At 37.5% G+C, this 27,811-nt stretch overlaps 2 protein-coding genes across 5 annotated transcripts in view; one reads left to right on the forward strand and one right to left on the reverse strand.

Moving 5' to 3' along the window:
* Positions 1-1,808, forward strand: part of pcsk5a (proprotein convertase subtilisin/kexin type 5a) — a 42,802-nt gene extending 40,994 nt beyond the window's left edge. Inside the window, exon 37 of the mRNA XM_052096036.1 lies at positions 884-1,808. Within this exon, the coding sequence (XP_051951996.1) occupies positions 884-1,350 (467 nt within the window). The 3' untranslated portion in view covers positions 1,351-1,808. The remainder of the gene's footprint in view (positions 1-883) is intronic.
* Positions 1,809-3,656: 1,848 nt separating this feature from the next.
* On the reverse strand, positions 3,657-26,549 carry prune2 (prune homolog 2 with BCH domain). 4 transcript variants are annotated; one of them, XM_052111648.1, is made up of 12 exons: positions 26,534-26,549; positions 22,543-22,748; positions 18,409-18,485; positions 17,626-17,826; positions 14,005-14,190; positions 13,130-13,232; positions 12,851-12,982; positions 11,444-11,530; positions 11,253-11,351; positions 6,150-6,188; positions 5,977-6,024; positions 3,657-4,867 (listed from the first exon to the last, which is right to left on the reverse strand). In XM_052111648.1, the coding sequence occupies exons 2-12, from the start codon at positions 22,629-22,631 to the stop codon at positions 4,840-4,842; spliced, it is 1,089 nt and encodes a 362-aa protein (XP_051967608.1). In that variant the 5' UTR covers positions 22,632-22,748; positions 26,534-26,549; the 3' UTR covers positions 3,657-4,839. The 4 variants fall into 4 exon arrangements, with proteins under 4 accessions (XP_051967608.1, XP_051967624.1, XP_051967632.1 ...); XM_052111664.1 differs by lacking the exons at positions 22,543-22,748; positions 26,534-26,549 and adding an exon at positions 21,566-21,695; XM_052111672.1 differs by lacking the exons at positions 22,543-22,748; positions 26,534-26,549 and adding an exon at positions 18,805-18,888.
* Between the last annotated feature and the right edge of the window lie 1,262 nt (positions 26,550-27,811).

Below are 27,811 nucleotides of genomic sequence, written 5' to 3' on the forward strand. Positions count from 1 at the left end.
TCTTTCCTTCCTTTATTTTACATTATTTTACTTCATTACTGACTTTACTTTCTTGAATGACCTTATTTTATTTCATTTTATTTTAATTACTTATTCCAAACCCAAATTATTTACTTCCTTGCTTCCTTTACTCACTTTATTATTTAATTACTTTACTTACTTGACTTCTCCTTTACTTAAACTTACTTACTTATCATAATTAACTTTTCTTACTTTACAGTGCTGTGAAAAATTATTTGCCACCATCCTGATTTCTTATGTTGTCGTGTATACCTCATACTAATTAGTTTCAAAAACTAAAACAAAATCTAGCATAAAACAAAGGCAATCTGAGTAAACACAAAATACAGTTTTTAAATGATAATGTTATTTATTGAAGCAAAAAAATCGCAAATGGCTGTGATTTAATTAAATAAATAAATATATTGAAACAGCATTAACTGTAGCGCCTGTAAAGTCCAGAAACATGCGCTCTTCCTCCATTCTCCTGTCCATTGTTTACCTCACTAGAGAGCGTGTCGCCCTTATTACACTCCCGGCGGCAACAAGTGAAAGCGGAACTAATAATACCAACATCCAAAAACATGAAAAGGAAGGAACGTACATATAATAAATAAATCTATATCAAATATTTAGATACTATGATAAAATGCATTGTTAAATAAAATATATTTTATACAGTATAAAATATACAATTATAATGAAAACAAATAATTAAATGAAATGGTGATAAACTAACCAAAACTTTCACTTAAATTAAACTTTAATTACACTAATGGGTTTTCAGTTCAACTTCAGTTTGACATTAAGCCTCATTCTTTAGGACTATCTGGGTCTATTGGTTGTGTCAGATATTGAAAAGAACCTTTTATGTCTGTTTAAGGTGAGTGTGTCCTCAGCACCAACTTTGCCTTCCGTAACCATGAAGAAGAGGAGTACTCAGGTAACCTGCCGCTCTTTATCACCACCTCTATCCTGCTCGTCCTCGCCTTGATCGCTGTGGCCTTCCTCATTAAGCGATCTCTCTCTAAACGGCCAATGCCCGACACCCCTGTCCCACGCGGGTATGAGAAACTGGGTCACGGCGGCGGCAGAGACAGTTACCACAGAGGCACATCTTCCAACTTCGATGGACAAGCAAGCTCTAGTTCTGGACGTTTCCACGAGACACAGCTTGTGGACCTCAGCGATAGGAAGGGAAGCCGGGATGATGATGATGATGACGAAGATGAAGATATTGTGTACATGGGGCAAGACGGCACTGTGTATCGTAAATTCAGATATGGGCAGCTGGGAGATGAGCAGGAGGATGAGTTGGAGTATGATGATGAGAGTTATAACTACAGATAACACCCTCAGATAGTTTTGCTGTGGGGGGGAAATTATTACAACTGTCCAGTATAACGCAACTACATTATTATATAATTACATCTGGAAAGTTTTGAACAAAAATGTGAATATTCATTTATTGTATATGAGGATATGTATTCACATTCATTCACTTAAAATGTCTTTAAAACTAAAATTTTAGCTTTAGCTTTAGCTTTAATGTAATAATTGGTCCTGTTCAGGCCAAAACATAATGCTTGTCTCTTTTGGCCACTTCCATCTTTTAAGACAACAGCAGAGTTTTGTTCATTGTAAACATGGTTTGATTGCTTTTTTTGGTTCTGTTTTAACTATGTGAGTGGATTTTATGGAGTGTCTGCAGTATGTCATTATGCAGTACTCATTACATGATAGTAACTGAAGTTCAGATTAATCCTTTAACTTATTTCTTATTTCTGGTCATATTTTTTGGTGTGAAAATGTCAGCTATAAATTGTAATAAAAGTATAACATAATGGGACTCCATTTAATAACCAAAAAATCCAACATGCATATAACGTTTTATCACTGCACATAACTAATAATTAAGTAATTGCTTTAGGACGGTTCAACCTTTACAGACACAAGGACCCCCCAACAAGACAATCTGCCATCTCAGGGACCCCAGTATAAAAAAAGCTATATTTTCTTAACACTTTGTAACTGCAATACACTGTTGTAGTCCTCCATATGATTCATCGGCTAAATTCCAGAAAAAGACAACTGGCCAGTTTTTATCATTTATCATTTTAGCAGTGTAAGCAATTTCACAGCTGCCGGAATAATGTCATATAATAAATAGACCCACACACAACAGTTCAGATAAGATTTAAATTTATTGATTTACTCATATGGAGAGAATGGCATATAAACACACATACACCAACAATCATACACCCACATACAAACCTACACACACACCCTCACACACATTCACATGAGGTGTTTGGAAGTAGACAGAGCAGTTACAACGAACTTGATAAACGTCTGAAACAGCATGCTCTTAAGATTTTACAGACCATTTGATGTCAACTATTTTTATCTCTACATTGCAAACACTCAAAATAACACATTACATTTCTTAAAGATCACGGACTGATTTTTAGTGCTTACAGCACAAGATCAACTAATGCATAACTATGGATTGATTCATAAATGAGATGTGTGTAATTTCTGTGCCACTGGCTGCTATTTGTAAGTTGGCTTGTTTAGTACATTCATCAAAAAGATGCACAATTTGAGGTGCCATTCATGTTTATAGTACAAATGGTGCAGGATGAATTACACACTGATGTTTAATACTCAGAAAATCTGTAACCCAAAGTATGAGCAAGCAAACACCACTGATGACTGTTTTTAAACAGGTTTCCCAAATACTTATTTCATCCTGCTACCTGACGTCCAGCATTCAACGGGTCCCGAAACTGCCTCAATCTCACGCAATTTTTGTCAAAATGTTACATGTTGGACTGTGCCAAGTCAACCTAGGAATGTCTTACTTATAGATGTCTCTGCACATTAAAATTGAATAGAAGAAAGTGTTTTCAAATTGAAAAATAATGACACACTTCGCCTTTAAGGACTATAAATGTTTTCTCCCTGATCAATTTGAACTGAAAAGTTAAGCTCGCATTTGCGAAAAAGTTGCAATTATGATAAAGTTGCAATTGTGAGATATAATGTAAAAATTGTGAGAAATAGTCGCAATCGCGATTTGTAATTGACTATTTTAAATGCGTGTTTTTCACTCATTTGCAAGTTCATATTACATAATCATGACTATATTTCTTGCAATTGTATGATGTAAACTTTATATTTAGCAATTACGACTTTATTTGTCAAAATTTTGATAAATAAACTAGAAATTGTGAGAAATAAAGTCACAATTGTGAGGTATAAAGTCAGACGTACCTCATTTGTTTTTATTGGTGAGATACGGCCTCCATAAAAAAGTTAGAGAGGCTTTGTTTAAATTTAAACCTGACCCATATAGTTTGTGACAATTGCAATCATTAACTAGTGATGTACCTCCTCTGCTTTCATGACAACACATCATTTAGCATGAGAAGGTACAGTGTTAGCATTGGAGCTAGCATGGTGCTACACATTGTTTTTGTGTGCATGCATTCATACAGAGCAGCTGGACAGACTGGATTCTTTTGAGAGCTGCAATAAAAAGAATGTGAGAGAGTTTCGGGCCTGTTAATAGTTACTTACAGAATCGGGCCAGTGCTGTGTAGTCCCTCAATCTTACATTGGTTGGTCATTTACACATGGCAATTTAGCAATTTCTGTTGTTTTTTTTTTTTTTTTTTAATCTCACTCGTTTTGTTAGATAAGTGCTTCAAATAAGAAAAACTATTTGTAAATGGGAAAAGAAAAATAAACCTAATTTTAGATATACAGTATTCTCTGGAAACTAAGCAATTGACTTTTGGATGTTTACATATTTTGAATGGAAAATAAGACAAAATACTCATTAATATATATATATATATTTTTTTTTTTTTTTCTGTGATGTTCTGAATGTTGATTTGAATTCTGCTAATTTAAATTTGGTAACGTTATCTAGCTGGCTAACGGAAATGAGGTTTTGTTGAAACTGCAAGAATGACTTGTGATAAGAATTACGGAGGACTCGATGTGCCATATTAATAAATAAATATTTCATTAAAAACATTAGTATAGGTCAATATATCTTTCAATAAATAAACAAATCATGAAATGTATCAATAAATAAATAACTTGCAAACTGCATTTTCTTTGGACTTTGATGTATTTATTGACATACATTTATTTATTTATTTAGTGACACATTTCATGATGTATTTATTTATTGAAATATATATTGACATACAGTTTAATTAATTCTATTTAGTTAATATGGCAGTGATATTGTGCCATAATTATAATATAATAATAAAATAAAATAAAATAATAAATGCAATAATTATAATATATTTATTTGTATGTATATGTACAGTATATATATATATATTGAACTGAACTGAATATATATTTATTTATTTATTTTAATAGTTTGGTGGTGTGTATTCAGCCTTGCTTTATCATTTGTGCATGCTCCAATTAGAAAAATACCTGACTGTGAAAATGATGAGCCTATTGGGGGAAAGTACAATATAATGTTATTGCTAAGATGCCTCTCATGCATAGTTCAAGTAACAAGAGAAGCTTTCACAAGATGATAAGAGACGACAAGAATGTTTCAGGCATTGAGCTGGTTTTAAAGCTACTGTCCAGTGGTGCAAATTAAGCTGTGAGAGTAAAATAATTATTTTTGAGGTGATTTCAGCTGCACTATTCATCCCAGTACAGACATCAAAGCATAAAATTACCCATTTGTTCTTTTTTTTCATAATTATTGCATCCACATAAGTGTGCAATCATTACAATATTAAATACTCAAAAGATCTTCCGATACATTGTTCTTGCATCATCTGCTGTCTGCTCTTATGAACAGCTTGCGTTGGGTTGAGATCTGCAACAAAATATAAAAGTAATATAACTGAACTGAATTCATATTCAAAAATGATATTCCCAAAAAACAAATGTAATATACTTCCGTAATGTGACATATTTCATAATAAAACTGAATATTCAACAAGACTTGATTTTATCCACCAGGACATGATTGCAAAAATAGGCCATTACTACAATGAAGATGTTTTAAGAAGCTTTTGACTGGAACATGAAGGATGAAGTTTAAGACAAACAGGAACAAGAGCATTTTCAAATATACCAATGTAATTGTTATAAGCTATTAATACTGTAACCATTATTACATTTACATTACTGATATCAAATTACTGCGTTCACTATTGGAAAGATTTAAGAAAATCTGCATTACCTACAACAGTAGCATAAAACAGTGGCTTAATATGTATTTGGCTTTTAGTTAACATAAGTTAAAAGCCTGCTTGGCCAAGGTGACGTCAGAAGAAAAGTTGTTTTAGTGGCGGAGCAGGTTATTCTCATGAAGGATTCGGAAGATTTTTTTATTTTTTCTTCTTTGGAAAACTTACACAGATGAATTGTGCACAGTAAGACCAAGAATGTGCATTAAGAAAGTAAATGAGGCCAATTATTTTGACTTAATAATGACTTTAACTTCATGCAACCCCACGTCAACATGCGTGGACGTTGTATTTTGGCTTCGCTATACGCAACGCATAATTGAAATTCATTTAAACTGACTGAATACAGTTCACAAGACTCTAAACTCTTTTTACGTTTTTTATCGAAACCTGTTTGGATGTAAAGCGTAGCATCTCTAGTTTCATTGGATAAGCCAATATAAAACATTTTAATGTAATGTCTGGAACGTCTCAAAAACTGAATAACCAACACTCATTGAAACATAATAAACAATTTGATTAAAAAAACTTTCTATAGCCTAGTATTATTTAAAATTGTACAACTTAGTCCTGCTGTCTACATATGTGGACATACATTTTTTGGAAAACTATTTGCTCTAGAAAAAATGATTTTATTTATTTATTAGGTGCTTCTCAAATCAAAGAGGGAAATGGAATATGCACACAACAGTCATGCTCGAGTTTTCACCAACAGGATTAAAAAAAATCTTACATAGATGCATTTGGTTGAATATCAGGCCCTTGGAGGAAGCTGTTGAATCTTCATAGAGAACATTAAAAAAATGAAGATTCAGATTCAGATTAATGTAGCGAGGGTTCTGTTTAACAGTATGGCATTTAAACAAGCTCAAAGGTCAAGAGCATGGCACTTTGTCTAATACTCACTTGGAGCTCTCTGCTGCTTCCCGTAACTCCTCGTCCAATCTAGAGATAAAGACATTCATTCATTTATATGTAGATGCCAAAGGAAACAAAGAACACATGGTATAATATAACAGGGGTTCATGATGGATCAGCACAGGGTTTTGTGAGATAAAGAGAAGATATAGAGATAAAATCCCAATGCAAAAGGAAGAACCCATGAATTAGTTGACTAAACTAATTTCATAGTTTCAATTTCATATTGACTGTACATTTTAAATAAATATATTTTATATAAAGTTTGTCAACATTTAAAAGTGTACTAGCATATAGATGGTCTCAGGGCTGTTGGCTTATAAGCAGTATAAGCAACCGCTTAGGGCTCCCAAGCCATCACGGGAAAACAAGGTCATTTTATTTTTTAATTATCTATTTTTTGTACACAACTCCAGGTAGGGAAGGAGGTATTGCCCCAAGTGAAGGAGTTCAAGTACCTCGGGGTCTTGTTCACGAGTGAGGGGACAATGGAGCGGGAGGTTGGCCGGAGAATCGGGGCAGGGGGGGCGGTATTGCACTCGCTCTATCACACCGTTGTCACGAAATGAGAGCTCTCGATCTACCGGTCAATTTTTGTTCCTACCCTCACCTATGGTCATGAAGGTTGGGTCATGACCGAAAGAACTAGGTTGTGAGTACAAGTGGCCGAAATGGGTTTCCTCAGAAGGGTGGCGGGCTTCTCCCTTAGAGATAGGGTGAGGAGCTCAGTCATCCGTGAGGAGCTTGGAGTAGAGCCTCTGCTCCTTTGTGTCAAAAGGAGTCAGTTGAGGTGGTTTGGGCATCTGGTAAGAATACCCCCTGGCCGCCTCCCTAGGGAGGTGTTTCAGGCACGTCCAGCTGGGAGGAGGCCTCGGGGAAGACCCAGGACTAGTTGGTTAATGTGGCTCGGGAAAGGGAAGTTTGGGGCCCCCTGCTGGAGCTGCTGCCCCCGCGACCCGACTTCGGATAAGCGGTTGAAGATGGATGGATGGATGGATGGATCTATTTTTTGTATATAGTTATTTATTGTTATTTGTAGTTAATTATTGTTAATTTGTATAGCAATTTTAAATTTTTTTTTTTTGCAGTTGTTTGTATAATATATTTCAATTTGAGTACATATATTCAGATTTGTTGAAGACTGCATTTTGGTCTCATTCTTGGGTGGGCTTGGATCCGGGTATGTGGGTGTGGGTGTGTGTTGGGTGGTGTATGGGGGGACCTCCGATTAGGAATTCACTTAGGGCCCACTTATGCTCAGAAGCAGCCCTGGATTGCATCAGAACTTACAGACATTGAAAGTCACAAAAGTAAATTTCATTGGGTGTTGAGATAAAAAAAAATCAAATAAACAAAATACAAATACTGTATATCTTATATAGAAAAAAAGAGTGATTAAATGTATTATTATATATATTTATTGAAAGGTTAGAACATTACTTGAATTCTCAGAAGGTTATTTAAATAATAATAAAAATGATTATTATTATTATTTATTTTGCTCATTTCAAAAGCTTAACCCTCCTATTGTCTTTGGGTCATTTTTGACCCAAACAATTTGACATTTTTGACGTTATAAATATCGCATCTTGTTAATTTGTCAAGACTATAAAAGCAAACAAAATAAAATACATTTTGTATATAATTGTTTAAGAGAAATAACAATTTCAAACTATTTTTCCTTCCATTTTCTTAACGGGTCAATTTTGACACATGGGAAGAACCAGTTGTGACCTTTCACCTTCTGACTTTCTGGATGTTATACCGCTTTAAATAGCTTTTTATACATCTATTAATCAAATTTTATCTAAAAAAGATTTAAAACCTTTTCAAATTTAGCCTCTAGCCCCATGCTGTTCTCTAGCTTCCCCACCTGCTCCAATGGGTACCGCATCTTTACCACAAATTGCATACTTTCTTCTCAAACGAGGTTTGTGCACACATGCACATGCTCACACAAACACACAGTTTTTTTGTTTTTACAGTTTATGTTGCAAGTAATATGCAAGTAATTAAGTTTACTAACATAAAAAAAAATGTTCTCTCAACTTGGAATACCCAATTCCCAATGTGCTTTTACGTCCTCGTGGTCGCAAAGTGATTCGCCTCAATCCGGGTGGTGGAAGACGAATCCCAGCTGCCTCCGCGTCTGAGACCGTCAACCCACACATCTTATCACATGGCTTGTTGAGCGAGTTGCCGTGGAGACATAGCACGTGTGGAGGCTTCGCGCCATCCACCGCGGCATCCACACTCAACTCACCATGCGCCCCACTGAGAACAACCACATTATACTGAACACGAGGAGGTTACACCATGTGACTCTACCCTCCCTAGCAACCGGGCCAATTTGGTTCTACAAGCAAAACCATTTTTTTTTTATTTTTTCAAAATGTATTTAACAGTTATTTTACTCCATAATCCATATTCAATATATTATAATTTCTCTCTATTATTATAGACTATGGGCCCATAGTAAAAAGATTTTTGTTAAGGGTGTCTTCAGGGTGGGTCTTTAGTGCTGTTGTGCACTTATCAACAATTTATGCATTTTGAATGGTTTTCAATACAGGTTGAAAATGACGTGAATGATGGTGCAGTTTCTTAAGACAATATGAGGGTTAAGGACACTTTACAATACAAAATTAAGACAGAAATAAAACATAAGGGTAAAAAAGACATTCTGTATACAAAAGAAACAGTGACATGAAAAAAAGAAAAGTAAAGTAAATGAGCACATTGAGAAAAGGTAAACAATCAGCAATACAAAATTAATGATTAGTATCAATGCAGAGACAACAGTAAAACAAAATTAACATTCAGAAGAGTAGTACTGTGAGAATAAGTGGGGTTTGACCAGAGTTTTGTGGTTAGTGATAGAGGTGATGTCACAGAGGGTCTTTGGGAGTAAATTTCAAAGTTTGGGAGTCGTGACAGCAAAAGATCTACCTCCCATGGTAGAAAGCTGGAAACAAGATACAGTGGGTAGGCTTGAATCAGAAGACCTGAGAGTGGGGTGTAAGGAAGAAGCAGCTCGAAATGTCATGAAGGGATTCAAACGTTCGTGACACATGGGTAAGGACTCTCGCTGCTGAGTTTTGAATGTAATGAAGTCTGGAAATAGTTTTAAAAGAAAGCCTATTGAGAAGGGCATTGCGATAATCAAGGCATGGGGTGATGAAGGCCTGCACTAGAGTTTCAGCATCTTGCTGATTAAGGATATGGTAAGATGACCTATGTTACGTAGATGGCAGTAAGCAGTTCAAGTAATGGAGCTGATGTGGGCTTCGAAGTTGAGGAAGGGGTCGAATGTAATGCATAGGTTACGGACAGTCTTATCTCCGTCAACATCGATTGAGAAACTGGAATAGTTGGAAATTACAGTTTGAGGTCCAGTAAGCATTATTTCTATCTTAGTAGGGTTTATTTGAGACAATTTTAGTTAATTCACTTAATGTCAATGATACATACTTCTAATACATGCTTAGATAAATCGGTGTTTCATCCGTGATAGTGAAGACTATGACAATGAGTAATATGACCAAGAAGGAGCAGACAGATGATGAAAAGAAGAGGACCAAGGACAGAACCTTGGGGGACACCTTGAGAAATGGGGGCACATGGGGATTTATGTTGACCTATAGATATAAGATACTTTTGCCATACTGATATGATTCAAACCAGGAAAGAACAGTGTGAGATATACCAATACATAAAAGCCTGGAGGGAAGTAAGAAGTGGGAAGTGGTGTCAAAAATTAAACATCATATATGGTTCAGGGTTGAACAGACAAAAATAGTTGGAAATCTCTGCTAAAGTACATGTCTACATCTGCACATAGAGTATATAATGGTGCCCAGCTTTTGAAATGCCTGTTCCCATTGAAACAAGAATTCACAGGTTTGAAATTATACAGTTACAACTTCTACACAGATTCTCACAAACACAGTCAACACCTCTTCATCAGCTAAAGCTGTCAGGTACCTTCTCTCACTCTCTTTGTATGCACAAATTATACAGTAAGTCCCTTTAGGGTTCCCCAGTTTACTCTCAAACTGTATATTCTAATGGCAAAGATGCAAAGCTACACATTCATATGTATGTCAGTTATACTCTACCAGTCAAGATTTTTGACTTATTACTGCATTTTCCAAATTTTAGGTTAAAAGTGATCAAAACCTTGAAATGTCTCAAATTTTAGTTTAGTAAGTATGGGAATTATAAAGTTACCAAAAATGTTTAACAAATGAAAACTAGATTATAGCTCCAACACTTTGTCTAGATTTCATCTCTGCAAACTCTGAGCATTCAATCTATATTATTTGAAATGGTTATTAAACGTATTCTCACCCATTTAAAAAATAAAAACAAAATCATACAGAGGGCACAATTTATTTTTGTCTACAAAACTAATTGCAAACATTTACAGTAATCATAAGCCTTTAGTTGAAGGTGTTCCCATGCATACTGGACACTTGTTGGCTGTTTTCCTTCACTATCCGTTCAATCTCATCCATTTAAAAACAAACAAAAACACAATAAATAAACAAATAAATGTATAGAAATTAATAATTAGGCACAATACATATTTTTCTTCAAAACTTATATCAACCAATTCACCCATTTAAGTATGGAGCTAGAACAAAGGCCAAATTATTAGAATCAAAAATTTGTTGGAATTCAAGACGTGACATTTAATAATAAAACTGAAGATTTTGTGGTGTATTTTATAAATTGTCAATAACCCATTTTTGTTTGACCTTTGGCTTAGTATGATTTCTGAGATCTAAATGTGAGAGACGTGCATTTAACTCTATAATCTACATGTTTACATCTAATTCCACCTCTATAAAAATATGCAGTTTAAAAATACTAATGTATAAAATATGCCACAAAATCATTAGTTTTGTCAAATGTCACATGTCTAGAATTCATATGAACAAATTTCAGATTAAAAATACTTAAGTCATCGTTCTAGCTCCATATTTCAGATAAAGATCATGAAAGTACATTTCAGTCAAATGTGTCCTAACGTTTGACTGGCAGTGTGCAGTGCATATCACTCATTTCTACAGCATTTGTATTGCTCACCTGATGATGCATTCAGGTATGTGGACGTACTCCATTGGTATGAGTTCCTCTAGTTCTGCTAAGCTGTTCACGTACTTGATCTTACTGCTGAACTTTGAGCTGGACAAAGAGTACATTTTCCATTAAAACAACAGAAAACCTATCATTTTTTTTTCATATTTGTGTTGAAATAGTTTTTTCTGTCACTGTACCTGATAAATGGTTTAGTGATGGTTAGAATTGTCCTGATAAACCATGAAGGATGAACAATGATGAAAGATTTCAAGTTCTTTTTTAGCCTAAAAAAAGAAAAGTAAACATCTCTTTTTTAATGTGTGTTCATATACACTCTGCATATTCTACATATAACATAGCAATATCATTTTTTTTTTTTTACATTTTCTGAATAAAATGTTAGGAGTGCTTGCCCATGCAAAACTCACTACATGACGCTATGGTGTTGTTGGTGGTTGCTAGGCATTGCTATGTGGTCACTTAAGAGTTATGAGAGGTTTTCAGTGTGTTGCTATGTGGTTTCTACATATGGCTAGGCTCCCTCCTTAAAAACAATATAAGGAGTACTTTTGGACATTTTATCTTTGGTCACGTGAAAGTTGAATGTCCAGGCATGTTTTTTAGAACATTGCAAAGAAGCTGGAGTGTTCCGCAACTCTATATTTTGGTCCCTCGATACAGTATGCCCATTTTCACCAGTTTTATTGTCTGCCAGTCAGAAATCATAAATTGTATCACTTAGAAAATTAACAGCACATCTCCCCACAATTTGAGGAATCATTAGCCGCTTTTCCACTATCAGACCAGTGCAAGTCAGGGCTATCAACAGGCCAGCTGGGGCTAATAGCCAAAATTGCTTTCCAACCATCGGGCCAATAGTCCCGCAGCGTTATCCTAAAATCCACCCTTAACACACCACCCTGGTGCCAACGTCACACACCCCACTCATTTCAAAAGCAATAGGGAAGCTAAAGATGAGGAACAGTGTTATCTAGAATATCGAGTTTGTATCAAATTTATACATTAGCTAGCTAGCAAGATAAGTTAGCGTTGACAACTCATCGACTGTAACTGCCATGGTGTCCAGAGTGGTCTCACTACTAACAGTGGGACAATACCCCAGCACAACTTCCATGATCTCGAACCATGGAATGTTCTTTCTATGGGCACTGCTTTGTCCATTGTGCATTTTAAGTACAGATTTGTACTGTACCCTCAATTTGTTTTCCCCCCGAACCTGTACCTTAATGCCCATTTGGCCTTGTTTGGCCCAAGGCTAATTGGCGGGCCAAAGGGCATTGGCTGTTGGCCCAGAGAAATCCCAGAGGTGGCATGATGAAGCCCCGGATATTACGAACGCAACTGGCCCTGGCACGCACCAGCACGCCCTCATTTGCCTCGATAGTGGAACGCTGCTATTCATGTCCATAGCATAAATAGTGTGGGATGAGTTACTCAATTAAGTTTAATTCTAAGAGTAATGCATTTTTCAAATTGTAATAATGATGCTTGCCTTAGGAAACAACACTAATGTACATATAAGTAAGTAATATTATAAAAAATATAAATATTATAGTATACAAATATATTGTTTTCTGTTTTACCTTCTGTCAATCATCTGGTAGCATCTTTTGAGCCAGTTGAGGCCAGGCATTCTGCGGTGCGGAGTGGCTCCATTCAGATAGACGATCATGTAATCCTCTGCTACCATGAGCTCCAGTGTACTGATGACAAACCTGAAGAGTAACTCACATTAATTTAGTGATTTATTTTCAATACATCTCAAATCAATACTTTAGGACTGAGTAAACAAGTCTTTACCAATCATTTGCATTACATTCTATTGGGGATCTAAAAATTGTTTTGTAAAGGTTTGAACATACAGAAAAAGATTTTCCATAATGTCATGATAGTCCTCTCTGTCACTGTCAGGCAGGAAACATGCAGCAAACACAATGATGGCATTGGTACCATTGCCATAGTAGCCTGTGTGTGGAAGAACATTGTTGTTGTGAAGGATTTCCTGCCACAGAAATTTCATCATAATCATTTCTCCATTTACACACAAAGTCATTTTCATTTGTCCATCAGTTTGGGAGATCAATGTAAAAATGCATATTAGTTTATACATACAATGTAAACCTATAATGGGGCAAGTTTAAAGCACAACAAATAATCATTTAAAATATACAACACTGTTTCAACAGTATGACCATAACACACATTACACATGTTAGCATGAGATTGGTGTGAAAGAACCACTTACCAACCTATTCTGTTCAAAGTTATATCCAATCTTTCAACTCATGACATGACAATGTAAACCCCATAACTCTACACACAAGAATTACATTTGATAACATAGAAAAGTAATCTTGCATCAAGAGAATGATTTGGCCAACTTTACAACTCGAATTTAAAGTTTTTGAAACTGTAAAAACTGAATTTAAAATTTAATGAAAAATTAATTAAAATGCTTAAACAAAAATACAGGCTTCACATTTCTGCTTTTACACTCTGGTCAGCATTGCCCATTGACTTCCATTGTAAGTGCATTACTCTGTTTCACACATTTTTTTGTTTGTATGTTTGTTAGTTCGTTTGTTTGTTTGTTTGTTTGTTTTTAGGAAGGAAGTCAAAATAATTTTCTGTGGTGATCAACAATTTGCCACAGATGCTATTAATAAAGCTTAACTTGTATTCAACCTGAAAGATTACTTTGAAAGGGATCTCATTATCATGTAGAGGGTCTATGTACCTCCATGGGAGATGACTTTTTGGTAAGGTTCAATGCACTTCATGTTGATACGATGTTCCTGCTCTCCAATGATGACGGTTCTCCAGAGTTTGGCATCCTGCCGCTCTTCTTCAGCGGTGTATATGGGAATGGGCTCTGCATGTGGGAATGTTTCTTTGACAGTATCCCTCTCAGATGCTTTAGGCTCTGAAAAAAATTATGTGCCAAGATGTTAGTTTTCTATTTGTAGAAGCGGCATTGCAGATCTAGTCTGACAAGACCAATATCCTATCCATATTTTATATCTACATTAACATGCTAGCTTTCATGAATTCTTTCGTAATTACGGTAATTTCGACATGATGTGAATGCACCATAAGATTCCAAGTTGTAGCATATCTTGGCAGCCACGAACCCCTAGAGTTTATAAAATTAACTAGATTACTTGGTGGAAGAATTGTTTTATTCAACTTAGTGAAGGTGTTTATTTCCTATACACTCCAAAAAATAGCTCTTTGGCTGAACTTGATTCAATCGTACACAGTGGTTCCACGTTTGAAATTAGTTCTCTTAACTTAAATTTACTTTGTAATTTCAACACAAACACTTTGTGTAGAAAGAAAGTCTTGGTTACTGTCGTAACCTCCGTTCTGTGATAGAGAGAATGAGACGTTGTGTCGATGCAGTGACACTAGGGGTCTCTCTTGAGAGCTTCGGTTACCGCTTATCTTTGAGAAAAGGCCAATGAGAATTGCGAACAGAATTGTCATGTCCCTCCCAGGACATACGGGTATAAAAGGAGGGAAGCGTGCATCTGTTCTGACAGGTTATGAGCTGAGGAGTGGAGAGTAAGCTCCTGGCCATTTCAGCGGCTAGTAAAGTATTGTGTCAAGAGGGACACAATGTCTCGTTCCCTCCATCGGGGAACAGAGGTTATGACAGTTCCCCTTCTATCACTCACTCGACACTAGTGGTCCCAATCTAGAAATGCTTCAACACCTGAACCGTGTTACGTAGATTGCTGATGCAGGTGCGGCAGCCGCTGCCTTTTCTCTCTCTATGTTTTCTCTCAATTGAGTGTTAGATGCGGCAGGGGTCATCTAATGCTATAACATTAGAGAAGGGGAAAAGACCCAGCGGAGACCACATCCTGCCCAGCAGAGGAGGTTAACATGTGGCAAAATGCATCACATGGGCTTACCAGCCACATATGGAGGTGGCGCGGTGGTAGGTCCTGCCTCGATGGGGAGGAGCTCTACAAACACAGCGACCAGGGGGCAGAGAGAACTCTGCCCAAGGGAGATGCAGGTCTGCTGACAGGGGGACCGTACAACAGAAAATACATCTGTGGAGCACCTGTTCCAGTACAGGCAACTCGGTGCCTGCAGTGGGTCTGGCTGCGAACTCCTCAGCTTAATTCGGAGCCAGAGGGCTAGGGAGGAAGAACATCCAGGGTCCATGACTGATGGACTTGACTGGGGAAGTAGAGCACACTTCTTCACCTCGGGAGAGGAGAATTCTACGTATTCGAATCTTACAAAACACGGGACAAGTTTTAGAATTTAGAACATTGCAAAGAAGCTGGAGTGTTCCGCAACTCTATATATTGGTCCCTCGATACAGTATGCCCATTTTCACCAGTTTTATTGTCTGCCAGTCAGAAATCATAAATTTTATCACTTAGAAAAGTAACAGCACATCTCCCCACAATTTGAGGTATCATTAGCCGCTTTTCCACTATCAGGCCAGTGCAAGTCAGGGCTATCAACAGGCCAGCTGGGGCTAATAGCCAAAATTGGGATCGGCTCAAAACAATTTCACGAAGGTATTGGGTGTTGCCCTGCCCGCCACTCTGCAGATGTCTGCTAGAGAGGTGCCACTGGCCAGTGCCCACGAGGATGCCACACTCCTCGTAGAGTGTGCTTGAACCCACAAGGTGGCGGGCATGTCCTGGGACTGGTATGCCAATGCAATGGCATCCTCTATCAGAGCATCTAAAGCTCTGTGTGCAATCCAAATAGGTGCGCAAAGCATGCACCGGACACAGCAACGCTAAGGCTGGCTCTGCCTGCTGCCTGGGCAGCACTCGCAGGTTCACTATCTGATCCCTGAAAGGGGTCATAGAAACCTTGAGCACGTAGCCCGGTCGGGGCCTCAGGATGACGTGAGAATCTGCCGGACCAAACTCCACGCAAGTGTCGCTGACAGAGAACGCTTGCATGTCCCGTGCAAGCAGATCCCTTGCGCGCAAGTGGATGACACTCTTGATGGAAGTGAGTGCATTCAGGAGGGCCGTCTTCAAGGAGAAGGACTTAAGTCCGACTGACTCTAGCGGCTCAAAATGAAGAGGACCACAGTGAGATCCCATGAGGGGAACAGGCATGGCCAAGGAGGGTTCAGCCTCCGAGCGCATCTAAGTCACCTGATGATCAGGTCGTACTTCCCGAACGACTTCTGTCCACTGCGTCATGGTGAGCCGCAATGGCGGCTACATAAACCTTCAAGGTGGCGGGGGACAGTCGCCCCTCCAGCCTCTCCTGCAGGAATGAGAGCACTGACCTGACCGCGCACCTGTGTGGGTCTTCAGATCGGGAAGAACACCAATTTGTGAATAAGTGCCACTTTAGGGCATAAAGCTGCCTGGTAGAGGGAGCGCTGGCTTGAGTGATCGTGTCTACGACGGCTGGTGGTAGACTGTTTAGATCTTCTGCATCCCATCCAAGGGCTAGACGTGGAGGTTCCAGAAGTCTGGGCGCAGATGCCAGAGGGTTCCCCGTCCCTGAGAAAGAAGGTCCTTCCTCAGGGAAATCCACCAAGGGGTTGCTGTCGAGAGGATCTTGAGATCCGAGAACCAATTCTGAGTGGGCCAGTAAGGGGCCACGATAGTGACTTGTAATCCCTGACCTTGCACAGGACTTGTGCAAGTAGGCTCACTGGGGGAAATGCATACTTGCTGCGCAGCCCCTAGGGCCAGCGCTTCTGTGCCGAGGGGGGCATCAGTCACAGAGTACCAGAGCGGCAGTGGGTGGATTCTTGTGAGGCAAGAATTGACCTAAAATTGGCCTTTTCTCAAAGATAAGAGGTAACTGAGGCTCTCAAGAGAGACCCCTAGTGTCACTACATCGACACAAAGTCGAGTGAGTGACAGGGGGAACTTAGTTGAATTGGGAAACCCAACAAAATTAGACATGTCATTGTAACTAAAATAATTATCTTTTATTTCTTTATGTACTAACTAGTGAAAATGAATTTAAGCATGCTAAACACATGCTGCTTGAAAGCACTACAGTGTGTAGTTTAGTAACAATGTTATGGTTAGCAATTTCTTTAACAAAGCTATCAATCAATTTCATGTGCAACACCTCAAGCTCCACCCTTGACCATAATGGTAATTCCCAAAACTCCAACATAACAGAAACTTTCATCTGGCATAAAAACACATAAAATTACACTTAATTGTAATATTTACTCTCCCTATCGAGTCCAGTACAAAGCAGACTGGAAATGTAAATCCCCTGCCTAGATTCATCAATGCTAAATTAACATTAAAAAAAAGTATTCATGTAGTGAACTGTGTTGCTTTAGTTCATTTTAATCAAGTAAATTGCAAAAAAACAAGCATCAACATTTTTGTTAGTGTACCTTCCCAGTCTATTTCATGGTCAGTGTAATCGGCCTCATCAGGTGTGTCCAGATCATCCACATTAATGTCGAGGTCATCTGGTGTGTCAAACAAGTCATCCTCACTTTGGTCCAATGATAGGCTAATATGAGGAGCAGATAGCTTCTTCCTCTGAGAGCCACCGCCCTCTTGGCCCTGCAGTGGCAGGGAGGTGGGTGGGACTAGTAGGAATCAACAAAGAGGCTATTAAACAGACCATATTATTTATAAAAATACTCCACGATCATGTTATTGCTCTGTCATTGTACATGGATATGAATACAAATTCAAATGGATATTTTTAGACATCCAAATAACACTTCACACACTGTCAAGACACACAATGTGATTAACCAATGTAGGACATGTTAATGGATTAGTGTCCTTTTTTGTCTTGAAACAACATGCATATCAAGTAATCAGAGCTCGGACCCTATCCATACCCCCTAGCCCTACTGTTCCCTAAAATAATATTGGAAAAAATTATTGATAAGAATGTTTTTTAAAGTCTAACCCCAAACCTAAGCCAAACCATATACCTTAACCTCATCCTGATTGGTTAATAACAATATTGTTCCAGGACCAACCAGGATGTTGATCAAGGACCATGTCTTATTTAAGTAAATCAAGTTAAGCTTAACAAGACTGGACAGTACTAGAATATGACTGCTAGTTTAAACCTCTGATTCTTAACTTTCAGTAAACTTTGCAAAATACTGACACTTTCAGAATCTGCTTGAAATTGTTTAAATTTACAATCTAACCTGGTCTACCCTCTGCCCCTTCAAAACTCATCTTGCGTTCAGGAGGCTGGGCCATCAACACATCGCCAGAAGAGGAACTATGGGAAATGAAAAAATAACTGTTAAATTTCATATAAAATATAATTTTCACTGCACTTAACGTTCCTATCAGCCTCATTTATCTTTCTGATCTGTTTTTAATAAACTTTTTATTATCAAAAACCATAAAATATAATTAGATTGATACAAGAAAATTTGCACTCCATTGTACTAATAATAACATTTTCATCACTTAAAGCAATTCACATACAAGAGAAAAGTAAAAAAAGATAACGTTATTAAAATGAAGGAAAAAAAAAATGTAACATTTTACTTTAAATCACCATAATTAACCATGGCTAATCCAGCCATACTTACAGGTTCTCCACTTTTAACAATCTCCTGTTAAATGTGAGCTATAAAATAGGGACACCAGAAAGAATCCGGAAATTTTGTACCCTTTTGATATGTTGTAATTGCACTCTTGCAGTTCCTGCAGTCGCAGATTACACAACAAATGTGCTGTTGTCATCAGAAAAATGGAAGTAGTTTGAACAGTCTTATACTGTATGCACTACAAATCAATCCTTGTTGTTACTTTTCCTACACTGTCTATGCCATTTAGAAGCATTGTGACTACATGTGTAAATAAAGAAAATGGACGCCGCTGAACCCGGGTGGATGCCTGGCGAACTGAATAGGAATAGCCGAGTCGGATCATCCTGGCCAACCAGCGTCACGGGCTGGAGAGGGCTAGCCTCACCTCTCAGCTGTCGAAGCACTCAGAGGCGTACTCTGCACTAATCGTACACGAGGGTAAGAAACCGCTGCAATGCGCTGTATATCTCAAAGCATACAATCACGAGGTGAATGGAATGGCAGTGGAACTCGCTGATTCCACACCGCTCGGTTCCGAAGAAAAAATCTGAATGAGTGGTTGCAAGCCAGCTCCTTTTATACCCGTATGTCCAGGGGAGTGGCATGCAAATTCCACTCACCAATACCCATTGGTATTTTCTCAAAGATCAGAGGTGTTAGGGACTCCCAAGAGCGACCCCTAGTGTCACCACATGAGTGAGTGACAGATAGGAAACTACCAAATCACATACACATCACACATTTTTTTTAATCATGGTGGGGACCATTGACTTTTGTACTGAGCTAATGATATTTTTTATCCCCTAAACCAGGTGTCAGGAACCTTTTCACTGAGGAGCCAATTTTTTTATTTTTGGTTGATGCATTATTTTGAAAGAGCCATAGCACCAACTAATAATTTACTTAAAGTTTTTCAATAAAATAAAATGATTGTTATGCCCATAGACTACTCAAACACACACACACACACACACACACACAAACAAAAAGCAAATATGCCACAATTAATAGGTAACGTCATATAGAATTGAGTGTTTGTGCAGGTCTCCATAAAATGTATTTTGTTCATGAAAAAGTTCACTTCCCTTTTGGGCTGTCGATATCTGTTGAGTGTCTGTCGCTTTCTTTCGTCTGTTCTTCAAAATATAATCTCACATGTTTCATCAAGGGTTTATAAAGTGGTTCATTAATGACTAATAATTCATTTACAAATGCATTATAAATCATTAATTATTAATTATAACAGCATAAAAAAGTGATGCAACATTTGCCAAATGCAGAGCAATTTTACCTTACATTATAAATGCTTAACAACACCTATTCACCATTAGTAACCTATGAAAATGTAACTTACTATAAAGTGAACACAACTGAAAGAATTGAATAAGAGTTGGCAACATTAGAAACCTATAATGTTCTGTATGGTGTAATCAGGCTTTACATGATATTTGCTGTAAATAAGCATAAAGACCTAAAAAGTATTTTACAAGAAAACTTTAGGTAACTTCTGTATGTACGTTGGGACAGCACTCGGAATAGCGCCATTCTTTTGACATCAATGTGACAAGAAATGTGACAACACAAGTAAATCAAGACATCACAGTGGCTAATGTTGGTAACACAAAGTGGACGGTAGCAAAATGGCAATCCCCTAAAATCTATTTTTGCTGCATTGTGTAATAAATCATGAATTAGGGCATTTTATATTTTCAAATAATTTAAGTATTAACAAGTGTATTTATGAAGCATGAATTTGTATTGAAATGCTCACTATTGGGAATGTACTGCATGAAAGTCGCCCTTTTTATTCATGTCGTTATAACCGCATATCAATGACTTTTGAGTTTGTAAATTATTTATTAGTAATCGACTGTATAAATCCTTAACAAAGGGAACATTAATGTAAAGTGTTACAGATATTTTCTATCCCCTAACACTCACAGAAACCTTTTTGTAATCTTTATTCATACATTATTTAGTATGTTTATTATGCCATTTTCCTTTTACTATCCAATCCTTTTACAATATAGATAAAACCTGTCTCACTCACTCACACACACACACACACACACACACACACACACACACACACACACACACACACACAAACACACATACACACAGCCATGTGAATAGGAAAGCCTGCCTCATCGCACTGTTTACAATAAGCTGCCAGATGGTTGTCAGTTCTCAAACGGAGAGTGGTGGGTGAACTATTCCTCTGTTTCCAAGACGTTAGATTAATCCATCCATCCATAGTCCACAAGAGGAACAGGATAAAGTGGGCAGGGTTTGTACATCATCATCAACAACCCCTTCTCATTATTTGTGAATCACCCTTCCACCTCAGTGTGCACAAACATTCACATTTAAAACACACACACACACACACACACAAACACACATAGGCAAATACATGCAAAGCCATAAATTTGAATGCTGGCTAAAGCAGGTCAGCTGTTCTGACAGGCTAAATTCTTATTATGATCAAAAAAGAGGTTGCATTTAAGCATGACAAATACACATTAATGTCATTTATGTCATTCATGCAAACAAAAAGGCAGCTGCTGTTACCTTGCATCATAAAGGATGCTGAGGCTAAGCTTCTTCCATTACCAAACAAACACAGATGCATCACAAACACCCACCCATCCCTCTTTCCTGCCTCCATCCCTGTGGTTTCCCATCTCAGGTTTTAAAGTAGCAGCATGCCTCTCTTTACCCTCACATCCCCTGATATAATCACCCACAATGCACTCACCACCACGGCTGAGATACAGTTCTCTCTCTCCTGCCCTGGCTTTCAGATCATGGATATGTGCCTGTATCTCTCAGCGTCAGGAAAGATGAACTCATCCGCTGCCGAGAGCCTCCACCATTTTGTGGTCATGTGACCCTCTCAAGCACCAAATAAGGGCGTGAGGCAGTTCTCTCAGCCCTGAGCTTGAGATACACATGAGTGAGAGATGCTCAATAGACTGCTATGTGCAGTTACATATGAAGCCAGTGGGGTCTAACAGCACAGGTGAACTATGAGTGAGTGTGACTGTGCAGTTTGGGAGGAAGGAGATGTGCCTGAGGATGATATGAAGCTGAATGTACATGAATAATGTCTTCATGGCAGACTGTGAGAGCCTTTAGAACAGTTGCAAATCTCTATGAGTGTTTGGGTTCAGATTTATTAAATAATACAGATGTTCTGATATGTGAGGTGCTATTATATAGTTACTATTTTTTATTAATAATAAAGATTACATTATATGGGTGCTTCTTTAAATTTGGGCACTTTTGCTCTGTGGACTAATAAAGCATTTATAACTTTTTTACTTTTACTATTTTTGTTATTTGTCTGCTAACAATGTCTGGCAGTGAATGTATGTGCATCAAAGGCAGGGCCGTAGCCAGTGTGGTGAAAGGTGGTAATGATTCTAGGGTCCCAAAGGTCCAGTGGGGCCCACAACAAATTTTAAACTGTATTCATTTAACAGGTAAGGGGCACAGAGTAATATATATTCTGGGGCCCAGAATTCCTTGCTACGGCCCAGATCACAGGATGTTTATGTAATGTTTGTAATTTTATCTGGAAGTCATGAAAATTCTCACTACAGTTCATTTCCAGCACATCTCAAATTCTATATTGCATTTAATAGAATTCTGTGGTGGAAATGACGCTGTTGGAAATGACATTTTTATAATTTTTTAAATAAAAAGGCTGCCAGGGGCAGGGAAGACCCTTACCGTCCACCAAAAACTTGGCGGGGTGTTCCGTCCACCAGGGGCTGGAGGTCTGCCTCCAATCTGTCCGGGGAGGCATGGTTGTCATCCATTAGAGGGTGGAGGAGTGTCCGAGAACCAAGCTATGGCGTATCGGAGAACAGGCGAGTAAGTGTTTTTTCTCTCTCTCTCTCTCTCTCTCCTCTCTCTCTCCCACTGCTGCTCCACAGCTAAGGAATAGGTGATGGACTGTTAATAAGTAAAGGTTGAAAGTAAGTGTTTAAGAATTTTGAGCTGTTAGCTGTGACCTAGCAATGTCATTGTTGTTGATTTCAGGTTCATTACTGATTTTTCATGTAATGTTTCTATTGATTTATGCACTTAAAACAAACTAGATACATAATTTGTTTGTTTTAAGTATCATTTTTTTACTACCTCACCAATGGTGTGCAGCTCACACTCTGATCTTGATTGCTTCAAAGGATCTAGTGGATGCCAACTTAGGGTCCTGCCCACATGGTTCACAATAGTTCAACTGCAAAATGTGCAGCAATATGGAACAAAGTCCATCACTCTACTCTTAGTGCTGATGCAGTGGAGTCCACATACAACTGACATAAAACTTGACACAGTTGTTCCGTGTGTGACTCGGTGGAACTCTTGCTGTTTAAAAGATAATACCTTGCACCAGCGTTTTGGAATAGGTGATGGATCAGTAAGCAGTAAGGGTTCCAAGAGTTTCAGTGTTTTTAGATGAAGGCTTTGACATAGACAATGTCATTGCTGTTGATTTTATGCTCATCATTTTCAATCATTTTATAATTGATGTATGTTGATTTTATGGTCATTAAGTTTTGTAATGCTACTATTGTTTTATGAGTTAAAATTGCTTTGATTTCACAGTGTTTTGAATTATAAACTGTCATTTTATCCCTTTAGCACTGTCATTGCTGTTAAATTTAATGTTAATTTCATTCAGGTAATGTTTAATGCACTTTTTAAAAATGTAAAAAGAGCTCTTTTAATGAGGCTTTTTTGTTAGTATAAGAATAAAATACATTTCCTTCCACTTTGTACATGTTATGTTTAAATTACTATCCTACTCAAATGCATGTGACATTAAAATAGAACAGAACTAGTTTGAAATGAATTCAAAAGTAATCGAATTAGATTACCCAAAAAATTTCATCTATGAGATTACGATATTGATTGCATTTTTGTCATGTAAATTGTAATCAGTACCTGATTACAATTCACAATTAATCCACCCAGCACTGGAAACAGATAGGTTTAGGATTAGTTTTAGGGTTCAGGATAAGGGTTGGTTTAGGGTTAAATTTAGGATTAGGGATAAAGTAAACAGTGTAACTACAGATGTAATTAAATGCAGATACTATAAATGTAAGTGCAATGCAACAACATGTATGCACATGATAAGTAAATCATATCAAATGCTTAAGTACATAGTAGGAAAAGAAACTTAATATAAATTGGGCCCAAATATTCTACTCATACAGTCTTTTAAAAGTGGCGAGATACATGACATTGTACTAAACAGAAATGTATACAAAAATAAAGAAAATAGTCCAGATGGGTCCCCTTTGGTATTCAGGAATAGTTAGGCACACTAGGCCTGTTTGTCCTGTTCTCTCTCTCTATCTCTCGAACTGAGCGTCAGTGCGGCGGGGCCAAGAGAATGATGACGCATGTTGTGGGATGTGTAAATACAAATGAGCAATGTCTTCACAAATGCACATTTCAAAACGAGATGTTTCAGCAGGGTGGTTTGTTAGACCACTGCACTATGTTTCCCTGTATTTTTATTGTCTCTCTTTGGAGAATTTCATTTTTAGACATTGTGTCAAGTTAAAAATAACTTTAATTGTTATGTGTTATGAGACACCTGCATTCTGCTCTATTCATCGTACAGTGTCTTGCTTTTGTTTCGAAGGGTTACTGTCTTTCAGTTAACATCAGTTACACATAATCAAGAACATTTTAAAATGATTCTCTCAAAGTCACCAGAATTCACCAGAAAATTAAACATTTACATAATTTATAAAAATGTATATATATATAAATATAATATATAATATAAAAGATTATTTAATTATTAAATTTATATATATTCAGGTATTATTATAATATTTATTTTATTTAATATTATTTTATAAGTATATCTATTATAAATTATAAATGTTTCATTTTCTGTGAATTCTAGTGACTTTGAGAGAATCATTTTAAAATGTTCTTGATTATATATATATTTACGGGAAATTGCATATTTTTAGATGGTGTGACTGGTCACCAATTAAAATTGTTCACTAATGTTACACAGTTTTCTTTTGCAGTACTGAGGTGTGACACGATAATTTTTAACATTTCAGATAGTCCATGTAGTCTCTAAATTAATATGAGTTCCTAAAAGTGCATGTATAATGATAGGCTTACAAAAACGGTGTTTAAAGCAGTTTAGTTGAACTGCCCAGATGCATTTCTGTAAATGTCTATACACTGGTGAACAAAAGTTTAGAATAATGTACAGATTTTGCTGTTTCGGAAAGAAATTGGTACATTGATTCACCAAAGTGGCATTCAACTGATCACAATGTATAGTCAGGACATTACTGATGTAAAAAACAGGACATCACTATTTCTAAAAAGTCAAATCTAGAGAGGCCCCATTTCCAGCAGCCATCACTCCAACACCTTATCCTTGAGTAATCATGCTAAATTGATCATTTGGTTCTAGAAAATCACTTTCCATTATATCAAACACAGTTGAAAGACATTTGGTTCATTAAATGAAGTGTAACATTGTCTTTGTGTTTGTTTATGAGTTGCCACAGTATGCAACAGACTGGTTTGAGGTCAATAATAGGTAAAAAATGGCAAAAAAGAAACAGCTTTCTCTAGAAACTCATCAGTCAATCATTGTTTTGAGGAATGAAGGCTATACAATGCTTGAAATTGCCAAAAAAATGAAGATTTCATACAAAGGTGTACACTACAGTCTTCAAAGACAAAGGACAACTGGCTCTAGCAAGGACAGAAAGAGATGTGGAAGTTCAGATGTACAAATAAACAAGAGAATAAGTACATCAGAGTATCTAGTTTGAGAAATAGACACCTCACATGTCCTCAGCTGACAGCTTCATTGAATTCTACCCGCTCAACACCAGTTTCATGTACAACAGTAAAGAGAAGACTCAGGGGTGCAGCCTTATGTGAAGAACTGCAAAGAAAAAGCCACTTTTGAAACAGAAAACCAAAAAGAAAAGGTTAGAATGTGCAAAGAAACAGATAATTGGAAAAAGAGTGTTATGGATTTCAACCCCAATGAGCTTTTTTGGGACCAGCTTGACTGTAAGGTGCGTGAGAAGTGCCTGACAAGACCACATTAACGCAAAGTATGGGATGAAATGTTACCTGAGTATCTGGACAAACTGACAGCTAGAATGTCAAGGATCTGCAAAGCTGTCATTGCTGCATGTGGAGGATTTTTTGATAAGCAATCTTTGAAGTAGTTTAAGTTCTGAAAATGTTTTTCAAATTGTAATTGTAATTGTATTTCATGTTATTAATGTCCTGACTATATACTGTGATCAGTTGAATGTCGCTTGAATAAAAGTACCAATTTCTTTCCATAAGAGCAAAATCTGTACATTATTCCAAACTTTTGGCCGCCGGTGTACATACTGATATTATACAGTTTTGTGGTTACTATGCTTTAATGCTTGCACTAAATAAAGCCCACATAGACAGAGGATCATTCTCTTTATAAGGTTTCTTCAGGAGCATAAGCACAGACAAGAAGACTATACAGTATGTGCAGTAGACTACAGTATGTGCACTACACAGAGATTTGCTGGTATGAATCTTTATAAGAGATGGTGACAACTGAAATCATTAGGTAATATCTACTCAAGGCTCTCTCTGTTTACTATTTTATCATATTGTTTGATTTAGGATTCCCGCAGTGTTGAGAAACTGTGTTGTGCATTCAGCTACTTACCAGCTTTGTGTTCCTAGTGTCTTGTAGGTGTTAAAGGAAGCAATGGGAGGTGCTCTATGACACTTTTCCCAGTCCAATGTTCATTGCTATTGCGATTGTGCCACACCTGACCAACTAGTGTAAAGTCATAAATCCCTAAAAGAGTTATAGGCCTCAGTATGGTCAGAAACACACAGGAGTGTAAAGTAATTGAATAAAAATACAAGTATTATTTTGGGGGATTTGTACTTTACTTGAGTGCAATTTAAATTGAATACTTGCACTTTGTCAAGTACATGACTGGAGTGGGCAGGAGAGAGGAGAGGAGCAGTGACTATGCCCGTTTGGCAGAGCGTGATGAGGTGCACCTGATGTTAAAAGTGCTGTAAGTGATATTTTTTATGAAAATTGTATGCAGAAAAGGTTCCTTCTCTCTGAAAAAAATCACTGAAATAAGTGTCCTAAGATATCTCACCTTTTATGAGATATCTCATAAAAAATGTGACTGTGGTCAGCCAATAAGAAGACTCTGATGTGCTTTCTTAAGATTAGTATGACATATTCAGACTCATAACAGCTGTCATCTGAGGGCGCTGCTTTGCTACTGTTGACAACTGTTAGAATATGCATTGCTCCATGCTGTCTATGGCCGGCGGGGTTTTGGAAAGAGGCGACATGTCTAATTCAAAATCTCGGTTTCATGGAAGTTCCAGATTGGCTAAAATAACTAACAGCACATTTAATACAGACTCATCACAGCTGCCTTTAAATGCAGAGAGTGCCTCTCCTCCAGAGACCGGTGTCTAATCCCCTGTGCATGCACGTTGGTGTCCACAAAGTTCCACGAAGGGAGCGGGTAGGTAATCCCAGAGGCTAATTAGGTGGGACTTGTCTTCACCAAAATCCTGGCATGAATTAGAAGTGACACCAGGGATTGGAGCATGCATAGTGGCCTACGGAACATGATGCCAGGCCGGCCTTCCCCTCATGCGCCACGACCTCAGGGAAGCTAAACCGCTAAAGGAAGCCGTTGCCCCTATCGCCCCCAGACCCAGTATGGGAGTGTACTCGGCCACCCAATCCCACCCCTTTTACCTGTTGTTTACCTTATTACCACTACCCTACTGTCACATAACCCCAGTGCACTGCAAATACACCAGAATCTCCTTTATTTTGGACACTTATGGAAATAATTCCTTGGACACTATATTTTCCCCTTGTTAAAGGTTTATGTTCTTTATTATTTAAATAACAACCTCTCCAAGGCCTGATGCCACACTCACTGGGTCTGTCTCTTTG

The sequence above is a fragment of the Xyrauchen texanus genome, chromosome 3 (assembly GCF_025860055.1).
Source record: "Xyrauchen texanus isolate HMW12.3.18 chromosome 3, RBS_HiC_50CHRs, whole genome shotgun sequence".
In the NCBI taxonomy this organism is placed as follows: domain Eukaryota; kingdom Metazoa; phylum Chordata; class Actinopteri; order Cypriniformes; family Catostomidae; genus Xyrauchen; species Xyrauchen texanus.

Coding starts and splice junctions, on each gene's coding strand:
- prune2 (XM_052111648.1), bottom strand. CDS start 22,631: ATGGATGACAACCATGCCTCCCCGGACAGATTGGAGGCAGACCTCCAG. Junction 18,486..22,542: donor CGCCAAGTTTTTGGTGGACG/GTAAGGGTCTTC, acceptor CATTTCCCATAG/TTCCTCTTCTGGCGATGTGT. Junction 12,983..13,129: donor ATTATGGAAAATCTTTTTCT/GTATGTTCAAAC, acceptor GTTACTCTTCAG/GTTTGTCATCAGTACACTGG.